The 12,489-nt window shown below is 32.9% G+C and overlaps 1 protein-coding gene across 4 annotated transcripts in view; it reads right to left on the reverse strand.

The window, feature by feature from the left end:
• The window catches only part of Prkd1 (protein kinase D1), a 318,052-nt gene that overhangs the window by 40,580 nt on the left and 264,983 nt on the right, over positions 1-12,489 (reverse strand). For all 4 annotated transcript variants that reach the window (XM_026414345.2, XM_026414341.2, XM_026414351.2 and 1 more), the window contains 6 exons: positions 11,102-11,225; positions 9,554-9,631; positions 8,082-8,361; positions 6,543-6,595; positions 4,445-4,517; positions 1,896-2,002 (listed from right to left, as the gene is read on the reverse strand). In XM_026414345.2, coding sequence (XP_026270130.1) covers positions 1,896-2,002; positions 4,445-4,517; positions 6,543-6,595; positions 8,082-8,361; positions 9,554-9,631; positions 11,102-11,225 — 715 coding nt within the window. The remainder of the gene's footprint in view (positions 1-1,895; positions 2,003-4,444; positions 4,518-6,542; positions 6,596-8,081; positions 8,362-9,553; positions 9,632-11,101; positions 11,226-12,489) is intronic.

Raw genomic sequence — 12,489 nt, forward strand, 5'->3', positions numbered from 1 at the left:
GTTTCTTTGTTCATGTGTATGTACTGAACCTAGGTCAAGATAAGAACTTATTAAATACTAGTTTCAAGGATGAAGCCAAAAATTATTAGGGATAATGAGGTTAAGTAGTGACTTTCTATAATAAGTAACTTTCTATAATATGAAAAATGTTCAATCTCTTCATAAGCTCAAGGGCAAGAATTTGGCTTTCAATCTAACTAAATTCTTTAAGAAAACCACATCATAATGAAAATTATTTCATATATCTACTTACTGCCTCTGAGTTGTTTATATCTAATGTTTAGGAAAAGAAGATAGGAGACAATGCTCAGGTATATTGTATTTTTCTCCTTGACTACAGTTAGCAGTTGACTCAGAAGATGATTAAAAGGCTGAGATACAGCAAATTAGACCCTCAACATCTGGTAAGTCTTCTGCAATAAAATGTGGAAAGACATAGCTTTTAACTATGAAATCCCTTGTGTCTTGTCTCAGGTACGCATGCATGCTAAATCTGGAGGGTTTTTTTCTCTGCAAAGGAATCTGCCTCAGGAGACCACATGGAGGTGGAGATTGGAAGAGAAGGGGCAGGTTTGGAATGATATCATTTACCAATTTTCAGATGTTCTTTGAAGCTGATATTGCCAAATGGGGAATATTGTTTAAATTTTTTTTTAGTTGTTGATGTAGCTTTATTTTTTATTTACTTATATGTGGTGCTGAGGATCGAACCCAGTGCCTCACAATGCTAGACAAGTACTCTGCCACTGAGCCACAACCCCAGCCCCTAAAAATAATTTTTTAAAAGTTTATTTTTGGTAACTGATTAGCAAGTGCTAAGCCACAAATCCACGAACTGGCATCTTAAGATTTATGTTTATCTTCTTTCTCATAAGAACAGACAACATTGTGAACAGAGAACACAAAGTATAGTAGCATTAACTGAACCTGAAAATGTAAAATGAAAATTGTGTTACATTGGCTGCCCAAAAGCATGAAATTTTTTTTAGAAATTCTGAGCCCCAAAAAAGCCTACATTATTTTTTCTATGTACAGAAGTCATGATTTGGTTTTCTGTATACATAAGCTCCTTTAGGGTAGAAACCATACCTTTTAAATTTATTGTATGTAACTCAATAAATGGCTATTAAATAAAACAATAAATGAAGAAATACAATTTGTTTTGCTTTGTTGGCAATATTTGAAATAAAAATTGTCTAATAAAATTGTGATTTAAAAATTAAGATCATCTTTCATAGTAAAAAGACAGTTATAAAAATAGTATTCATCAATAATCTAAATTGTGTATACAACAAGATAGCTACATTGACAACATTTAGCAAACTTCTCAGTTTTCTATATAAATAAATATATTACTATGTAAATAAAATTTTAAAAAGTTTTATCAACAAATTCTGGTTTCAAAAAAAAAGAACTGTTATTATTGAGGAATTAAGTGACATGCCCATTAGCAAATGAATGCCTACATGGAGAGATAAAATGGACATTAATAAAATCAAGAAGATCTGATTCTTGGACATATCTTTCATACCTGATATACTGACAGTTATAAGCCCGATTCATGTAATTATCACAGCAGAAAGGAGGAATCTTTATGAAGACAAGGTCATTTGTAATATATAACAAAATGGTCTCAGCATATCCACTATGAACAAATGCTGAAACATGACCATTTAATGAATACTAATAACATATTAAAACCTAGAATTAAACACATAAAAAGGGACAACTGCTGCCTAAATTCAAGAAAGATACTACTCAGCCAGGAGTCTGATACTTGATCTCCCTTTTCAGTTCTTTTAAAGTGCTCTTAAATATCTATGCCCCAGGTAACTTTGCTTTATGAAAGTGAAGCAGGGAACTTTATAGCCCTCAAATGAGAATCAAAGAAGTACCTGTAGAATCGCAACCTCATTTCGAAGCTGGCTTTCTTGTTTTGTGGGAAATCTTAATTTGTCAATGATTTTAATAGCCACATCTCTTCCCGTTTTACGATGTTTTCCTTTAAAATAAAAATGAGAAACATTAGCATGTTATTAAATATCACCTCTACTAAAAAACACCCAAAGTTACAAGCACATTTATAGAAGGGATAAAAATGTTTCACTGAATAAATTAACATTTCTGAAGTACTCTGACTTACATATCCATCAAGATTTCATTTCTTAGTTCCATTATTCAAAAACAAGTATGTGTGTTACAGTTGGCCACAGTTTAGAGCACACAAGAAGTGGGGCATGAAAAACTTTATATCAACTGTCTCACATTTTCTCATAAAAATCTATGATTTAAGAAATAGGATGTTGATCTACTCAACGCAGAAAATATTCAAAGCACCAGCAAAAATGCTCTCCTAAGAAAGTATAATTTTAAAGTCCTGATGTATGTCATAGGGAAAGCTTGAGAGTCTTGGCTCTGTCATTCACTAACTGTGTGATCATCAGGAAATTACTTAATCTTTCTGAATTTCCTCATCTTCAATGGTAACACTGTTGAGAGGCTCAAAAGGAAGAAGACACATAAATGAGGAGCTCAGATAACAATGCACACCAAAAATCAATTGTTAGTGATCATCACCACATGATTGGCCCTTTAAAGACATCAACCCCTTTAATTCTCACGACTAACATTTTAGGAGGGTGTCTCTGGGGTACCCCAAGCTCTGAATTTCTACACCACTAAAATACAGTAAGTACAGATAATAGGAGCATTAACTGGATCTGAAAATGTAAGATGAAAATGGAAAACAGATCTAATTACTTACAAGTTTTGGTTCCACATAGACAATTTGGAATTCTATTATTTCGTCATTTGTGGTAAGTTTGTTGTTCCTTCATTCATCCTGCTCTCACCAATCTTTCTGACTCCTCCCAGACCTTCACTCCCATGTTGCCTTGTTTGCACGATCTCTACTTCTCTCTCTCACCCCTATCTCTCTGGCTCACTGCAATCTCTACTCCAGCTCAGCCTTTTCACTGTCCTTGTTTGCAGGATCTCTACTTCTCTCTCTCACCCCTATCTCTCTGGCTCACTGCAATCTCTACTCCAGCTCAGCCTTTTCACTGTAGCCACTCCCCACTGGAGTCACATCTGTGTTACCAGTGGACATGACTCCCTTTGAAGACTTTCTCATCTCTATCCTCTGTGTGTATAGGTATCGTGTTTTATTATTCCTTGTGGAAGCCTTCCCAACCCTAGGTCTCCCAGTGTTGGATGTTCCAAATTACCTGCTGGTCTCTCCAATCTCATCTCTCACCCTGCCTCACCCTCACACAGTGTGCAGTTAGGTATGTATTCCATGTGCTTTATCTACTGGGATATTTTTACAATTACTTATTACATTGGAACAATAATCAGTCTAATACTTGGTCTCTTCTCTTATACCATTACTTAATAACATAAAACACAACGGTTGCTGACTCATTGACAGGTTTTACATTTAAAAAAAATCATAGGAGTATTGTATAACAATAAAAAACTTTGGAAAATAAAATATAACTTTGTTTTTAAATGAAAATATGATATTTATAATGATGAGTAATAAATTATTTATTAAATTATTTAATAAATTATTATTTTACAGTAAAATTGAGTGGGATATTTTGATTATTTCAGAGCACTCAACCTCACAGAAAAAATAATTTATTACTTACATTAAGAAACTGAAAGTTATGATATCATTTTATAGAACAGGTAAAAATGATAATATTAAATGTTACCTAAATTTTTGAAAAATATGATTCAATTAGCTAGACTCTTCAGCAGGAGTTAAAATAATAAATTCAACAAAAGGCTTGACAAATAAGAAAAAAGGTAAAAACTTAGTATTTCACTTCAAAAGTTTAAAAATTCAATTATTACTGAAATAGATACATTGGTAAAGATATCAGAAAGTTAAAGGATTTTTTATTTTTGCCTCGTGAAATAAACAGACCTTCCATAAAAGTCCTTACTAAAGATTCTAAAAGAAAATGGAAGTAATTTGTTTATAAACTACAACTTCTTTGTTTTTTCAACATTTTGTCTGAATAAATCCAACTGCTTCAGTATTGTGTACAAACTTTTTCAATATTTAAGCAAAAGCAGCTTTTCAGGAATAGAAACTTTCAAAACAGAAATATAGGGGCTGGGGCTGTGACTCAGTGGTAAAGTACTTGTCTACCATGTGTGAGGCACTGGGATCGATTCTCAGCATCTCATATAATAAATAAAGTAAAGCTCCATTGACAACTAAAATAAAAAAATTTTTTTAAAGACCCAGAAATACACTGGTTTGTAAAGAATGACTACCTTAAGACAAAGTCTCTAAAAGGCAAAAGAGAAAGACTCTTATAAACACTTACATGTAGACCTTGTTTTATATGTCTTTCTTGGAAACATTACTTTTCTCAACACAGGTAGCTAAAATTTTAAGTTAATAAAAATACATAGTGAACTAACCTACCTCCATAAACAATTCCAAACTGTCCGGAACCCAGTACTTCATCAGGAAAAATCTGATACACTGTGCTGATGTCCTATAGGTACAAGTCCAGAGAAAAACAGACAAGAGGCAACAAATCATTAATCCTAGTAAATTGTGTAATTTTATTGAATATATTGTAAATATTAAATTTTTCAAAACTAAGTTAATTACTCATGCTAAATAAGATTTCAGTGATGATATTCAAAGCACATTAAATTGATGTTATATTGCAATATTTTGAAAACTTATCTGGTCTTAGGTGATCAAGGTTTCTCATATTGAGACAAAATACATTTCAGTAGAGAGAAAAAGACCTAAATTATACAGCGTTCATTTACTGATTATCTGAAAAGGGATTTTTTTTTTTTAAATTTAGATGGCTATTTAGAAACTTGGTTAAATACCCATGTATCCCAATCACATTTCTGTGGAAATCCTGATCCACTCTTTCTCTACAATGGGGATGCTGCTCCTATGCTAGTCACTTGGAATCAGATGAACCTAAACTCGAAGGGGCTGAATCACCATGAGTGACCTAGAGACAGTACAAAAGAATGACAGCCCACTATGAAGCAGCTAAGCTCTTCCAATTTTTTTTTTTTTTACTATCATTTCTGGAGGTAACAAGCTCTAAAAGTCTACTCTTTCCTCTTTGAAATAATGACTGCTGAATAAAGCCCAGTTTTATCTAAGTTCTATACTCTGTGATTTGTTAACCATATTTATTAAAACAATATATTTTAATTTATGGGTTCCTATTACAGTATATCCCACCACATTTTCTGCCTATTATCCACTTTTACATTCTTTATTCTTTCAATAAAAAAAGTGCTTTTGCATCATATCCTACCCTCTGTAAATCATATTCACTCTTATTCTTTTACTTTTTCTCCCTAGGAAACAATTTTAAAAGTGGTCTCCATCCTGTGACTCCTTCAGAGTGTGCAGAGAGTGAGTTCAAAACTATCTGGATAAAACATTGATTCTATTCCAGAATTCTGAGTCCAGCCTGTTCCATCCATTAGCAGAAGCATTTCCTTTAAAATTTAAAAGCCCGAATCAAAATGTTCCAGGGAAACAGTGACTGAACAGGAGCGACCCCACTGCTATCTGGAATTTCCAGGGGCTTTATGTTACCTATATTTCTCCAAGTCTTCTCTAGCTAAGCAAAAGCAGCAGGAACCTGAAGTCTTTGGACATCGCTCTTAGAAATGATGGACCAAGAATTCATTTGACCTTTACCATGAAGTTGTTTGCTTTCTCTTTCATTTATGCCAATCTAGTAAGGTGTGTAATAATATAGCAGTGATGAAAGGAGTTTTATGAAGGTTTTATTTTAAAAAAATAATCTCAGTTTAGTGTAAAGTAAGGCTGTAAAGTGCTTTCTTTTGGTCCTAGGTATAGTAGACAAAATAGAGTGAAAGCTCTGAGTCACAAGTAAGACTTTATTACATTCAGGCTACTGGCTATAGTTTCAAAATATAACAAAGCATACATGATAGATACATTATATTTTATATGCCTGGCCTATAATTTTTAAAAACTAAGTTGAAAGGATGGTGGACATAGTACAAGTGACTAAGGATCTAGAATGTAGACCCATAAAATCTGATTTACACAACTTCCCTGAAGTCTTCTTTGTTAGTACAAGTAACTGTAAGAGCATTTGCAGACCTCATCATCTGACAGCACTTCTGGGTAGTAGGAATGAGAATAATGGCATACTTAAACAACTCATGCAAATCAATAATTTATTTTGTCTATTTATTTTAATGTGCAACATCAGCCATTGAAAGTCCAGTCTAAAGAAGGGTAAACATGAAAAATCAGCCATCCCATTAATTGCCCAAGATGAAAAATAGGTCCCTGTCACTACATTAAAATACAGATTACAGCGAAAATCACTAAATATAGAATGTTGTGTTTCCAAAATCTCATGGAAGAAAAATATTCCAATAGATATTTTATTTTCTAGAAAATACTAAAAGTTAAAATTATCCATAAAAATCTATTTTGTGATGCTCTTATTTCCCAATAATCACATTATCAGGTTTTATATTGGTAGACATATACTCACCACATTCTCTTGAATCTGACAATTTGATACTGAAATGCTCACAGAAATGTCTTCTAGAAATGCATGTTAAAAAAAGAATATACAAGTCAGAGAGGTAACAGCAAAACAAGTGAAAGCATGCTTTCAATCATCCTACAGGACTGGTTTTAAATAAATCATAACAATTAGATGTTTCTAGAGAATTTTCAATAAGAATACTTTTTACTTTTAAAATTATAAACTCTCTCTGTACTTGGTTTTCAAAAAATAAAATTTTGTCAGTTTAGAGCTGGGAGTTAGAAGGACTTGGGTTCAAACTCTGGCTTTGCTATTTAATATCTCTGATATGAGCTTAGACAACTTAATCTTTCTAAATTTCCTTACCTGCAAAATAGGTAGATTGATAACTTCATTAATGCTTATTTTAGGCATTAAACAAAGACCTTTATAAAAATTGCTTAACATCAAAATAAGTATATATATTCTCTTAATATGTTGGTTGTAGAAATAAATAAAAAATATAATAGTCAGCAAAGAATATACTATAATGTAAAAAACAGGTTAATTTCCAGGTTTTCTTTTGTTTTTCTTTATTTTTTAGAAAATGGACACCACACATTTATTTTATTTATTTATTATGTGCTGAGGATCAAACCCAGTGCCTCACACGTGGTAGGCAAGTACTCTACCACTGAGCTACAACCCCAGCCCTACAGGTTTTCTTATTGATAAACATTATGAAATTTAAAATCACATTTTATACAGTCATTCCTCTAAAATTTTTCATTTTAAAATTTATCCTCAATATTTAATTCTGGTTGCATTTTGGCAGAATTAATTTTATATTACTAAAGAATAGAGACTTCTTCCTGGGATAAGTTTACCAATAGTTACCAAATACTTTGCATATCAAGGGCCCTGTACAGGATACCATCTCAGGTGGATTTGAGAAATCAAATTTATTCACATTTGTGGCATTCTAGGTCAAGCTCAAACTGACTACATGTTTTCTTTTACGAGCAACAGCTCTAGATGTCTGTAAGTGCTTACTATACAGGGTGTACATAAAAATATATATATACCAAATAGGACCTGGGGTTGTAGTTCATGGGCAGAGTGCTTGGCTAGCAACTGTGAGGTACTGAGTTCAATCCTCAGCACCATATAAAAATAAATAAATAAAACAAAGGTATTGTGTCCATTTAAAACTAAAAAAAAATAAATATATAAAATAAAGACAATGATATATGATAATTTAATGAATAAAATATTTTGGTATGTGGAGTATCTTGTATTTAAAAGATCCTATATTCTCCAAGAAACTAAGTCTACCACAAGTATTCTTTTTTACATTCCATTATTTTTTTAATATTTATTTTTTAGTTTTATGTGTACACAGTATCTTTATTTTACATTTATGTGGTGCTGAGGATTGAACCCAGTGCATCAAGCATGCTAGGGGAGCATTCTACCACTTAGCCAAGACCCCAGACCACATTCCATTCTTGGGCAAGGCAGAACACATGTATACTGTGCTAGTTATAAAACCTGTGCACTTACTGTGTGAGTTGGTTCCTGAACCCACAGATGAGCCCTTGGAAATGACAGGCATGAGGGCATGCTGGATGGCTATCTCCCACATCCTGGCCACATCAGCACCAACACCACTGGTAAAGACACTATTATTCGGTGGGGGGCTGGAAGGATTGACTACATTTTCTCCCACATAATATATTACATTTGCTGTAGTAATTTCAAAACAATGAGGATTAGTCCCACTTGGAATTAATGCTGAAGATTTTGCAGGTTCCAGAGATAAAATTTCTGATAAAGGAATTTCCTATGGAAGAAAGATTGAGTTAAATGTGGTTTATTAAAAGCACATAAAAATTTAAATAAATTCATTCTAGGACATGTGAGAAACAATATTCCCAGTAGCCATCATTTATACATAATTTTTTTTTCAAATGCAAAATGGGAAACCTTATCACCACTACTTTCTAGAAAATATAAGTGATTTTTATAGTGTTTTGTAGCAGGAATAAAAATGCTTAAGACTAACAATTTTGAATCTTCACCAAAATCCAAGACTTGGAACATGAATGATAATTTTTAAAACAGTGAGCTAAACTGACAACATTTTTGAAATGCATTTTGGATATTCATGGTTATTACCAAATTTTAACTATTCTTTAAAACAATGAAATTAAACATGATTTGATTCAATACATGTGACTACACATAGTAGTATAACCAAGTGAATACTGTTAATGAGGAAAACCATAGCAACTGGTTTTTAAAGTAGTTGTTTTTAAGACCATTTAATGTTGAAAAATTAATTGCCACATTATTTATCAGAAAGTATGAAGTGACTATAAAGATAATAACTTTTGAAACAACATTTTGAATGTAAGAACTAATGAGGTTTCATTTTTCTGTCAGAGCTGTGTAAACTGGCCATACTCTGGAGTTTGCATTCATGTAGAAGGAGCTATATATACTGTTTTCACTGTGAAATTCTTTTGGAGCTGTGTTTTACTGGGTAATATATTATGACACATCTGTAATCTTAAAAGAAAATTTCTGCTAAATATTTCTCTATAGGAAAGTATTCCTTATGCACATTGGCAAACTTGGAGAAATCATACAGTTTCTTAACTTTCAGTGATGGACTAGATAGGATGGACTCGGGAATTTACTTTTAGCTCATCTACTGTGACTACGAATTTTCTAGTAAAATTACATTACACAACTCTGTTAAAATATTCAATTAAGCTTTTCTACCTCCCCGTCTCTACCATCTCATGGGGCCAGAAATACTCTCTAAGAAAATGTGAGAGTGACAGATGAATCAAAAGGTTACAATCAGATTCTTAAGAAATTTGTAAACTACAGAGAAGAAAAAATATCTCCTATAGGAAGCCCAGAAACATTCATGTGTATTAGATGTATTTCATATTTCTGAAAATCTGTAGTCTCATGAGAAAGTAGGAATGGATACTAGACTACAATCAAAGGAAGAGCCACCTTACCTTGTGGTACCTGCTTCCTGTGTCATTTTGAAAGAGTGTAATACATTTGCTATCCAATCTCCAATAGTGCCTTTTCCGCTGAAATAGAAGTTAGAGTCAGGATCTTTAAAAAACTTTAACACCAACCGAAATTGATAAAAATAAGTGCATTTTCCAAGGGAAACACAAGATTTGATGGTGGGAAGTAAATGGGCTTTGGGCCAGGCAGGCTCACACTCACTTTGTCTCTAGAAATTAACTACTCAGCAAATGCTGTGAGGTAAGTTTCTGCATCTGCGTCAAAGGGTTATGAGTAAAAGGGATAATGTGTAAATATGCACACATAGTATGTGCACAATAAATGACAAACATCATTTTAAAATTTACTTGCCTGCTTGAAGAGCTAAAGGTTTAAAAGGAGGGATAATAATTATACATGCTCATTATTTTAGAACAAAAGAAATATCATGTTGATCCAGCCACATATTTTGGTCTCCATTAGCAATAGAAAAATTCTGAATGTGACAACAGAGCTAAAGAACTTTTTGTTGGGTGGCAGGCTGGGTTTCATAGTACCAACTTTCACTAAAGAACATTCCAAATCTAACTACTATGATTTGGTGATTGGGTCTCTGTCCACTCTAGATATATCCTTCAGGATATTAGGGTGTGTGTGTGTGTGTGTGTGTGTTTGTGTGTGTGTGTGTGTGTGTATACATGCATTTATATCCTTTTAGACCCAAAGCCCCAACACTGTTTTTGCTCTCTTCTACAACCCATCTTAGATCAAACATGTTTCAAATATTTTGCATCATGTCCAAGAAGAAGAATTAGATGGTGTCCAGTTGAGTCCTACAGTAAATCATTCTCTTTCCAGCAATTATAGATGAGTCCATTAGGTTATAGGTGTCTGTTTATCTAAAGACATGATATAGATCCTATCAGTAGGAGAAAATGAAAATACTTCCAATGACTGAGAAATCATCCTAATTACAAATTATCAATTAGCTTAACTTTGAAATGTGGACCAAAGTTTTCTACTTCTTCACATACATACATAACCTCATTCATCTGCTATTAAGAAAATCTGGAGAAATAAATAGACAAAAAGTATAAGAATACCACACTTCTGAATGAGTCAGTTTTTAAATAAAAACACAAATAAGAATTTAAGATATACATAAATCATCATTCTATTTTTTTTCTCTCTCCCTAAAATGCAGCACTTCTTTTAAAATTGCAAATCACAGAGAGGCATTCTGAAAACATACACTGCATATTTCATGACTTCTATAAAACAACAGGTACATATTTAAGTTTTGGTGATCATTTCACGTAATTGAGGTAAATGATTTTGATTTCCTCAAATCTCTTTCTACACTTTTTTCTAACTCTATTGCTTGTTTAACTACATCTGACACCAGAGACTGTAATATGCTCTACCTGGCCCTATGCCAGGCGGTACTAAGGTCTGTTTCCAGTAGCTCAGACAGCCAAAGTACTCACAGGGCATCAATATCTCCACTCATTAATGCAGAACTAGAGGAAACTTCTCACTGTGCATCTTACCAGGGAGTCCTTGCTGGTGTAGTGGACCATCCATCCTTCTTTCATGACCGTGTCGCTTTTCCTCTTTGTGTGTTTGACAGACTGCACTACCCTCATGAGCGGGATATTGTTGCTTGTTGACGGACTTGAAAAGTCAAAATATTTTAGTAGAGACATGTTTTAAGGTACAGATGTTCTTTCTATGAATCAAACCTATTTCAACCATTTTCAAGTGAAAGTCAAAAATATTCACATCCCTTTTTCAGTAAAAGTGTTTTTCAGAGTACCATGGTTCAGAAAGTGGGTCACTTTGAATAATGAGAGGCATTTTATATGTATGCTTTCAAAATCCTGAGGCAGGGTAACAAACTCCTTGGTTTTCAGAATGAACTATATAGAGTGCAGTGTTCAAGTAAATAGTAGATAGATTATTGTCAATGTACTGAGGCTATAGGATCCATAATCACACTTGAAAGCTTATTTGCTTAAAAGCACATATTACAGGCACAATATTAATAATTTATAGATTATATTTTTAATATGAATTCTATCTCTGAATAATTTCATAAACATTAAAATCTGCTTTTTTAAACTTTTATATAACTATTATTTATGGAATTATGCTGCTATTTCACTTCTTTCTCCTCCCTCTCCCATTGTCCCTTCTATGTTCCATTCTGTCTCTGGCTCATCCTCCCCTCTTCCGTCTTTCTCTGCATCCACCTAAAACATATGGTGCTAAAGAAATATGCATCCTTGGTGGAATGAGATGGATATTATTACCCTAGGTACATGTGTGACTGCACAATAGTATGACACTACATCGTGTACAATCAGACAAATGAAAAGTTGTGCTGCAATTGTGTACAATGAATCAAAATGCATTCTGCTGTTATATATGCTTAATTAAAATAAATATATAAAATTTAAAAAAGACTCTCCTAAATTCCCAAACCAAAGAAACTATGAGATAATAAATATTTCTAATTAAAAAGAAAGTGTGTATGTGTGTGTATGGGGGTGTGTGTGTGTGTGTGTGTGTGTGTGTTGGGCCATAAGAATAATATTTTCCAGTATTTTAAAAATATTTATTTTGACATTAAGTAGAAAAAAATAATTATTTTTCTCTACTTTCATTTTAGTTTGTCAAGGAATTTGGTATTTGTAAAATGGACATAAAAGTTTCAATATGCTTTACAATATAAATTAGAGAGTGAGAAATTTCTACTGTAAGAGGGCAAGTAATAAATATTTTTGGTTCTGCAGAACATCTAACTCTACTATGGTAAAATACAAAATCAGCCACGGACAATATAAATGAGGATGGCCATCTTCCAACAAACTAAACTAAAAAACAGGGAGCAGTTCAAATTGAACTGGTGACCAAACTGCTGATTTATGATATAAAA

Source organism: Urocitellus parryii, chromosome 6, assembly GCF_045843805.1.
Source record: "Urocitellus parryii isolate mUroPar1 chromosome 6, mUroPar1.hap1, whole genome shotgun sequence".
Classification (NCBI taxonomy): domain Eukaryota; kingdom Metazoa; phylum Chordata; class Mammalia; order Rodentia; family Sciuridae; genus Urocitellus; species Urocitellus parryii.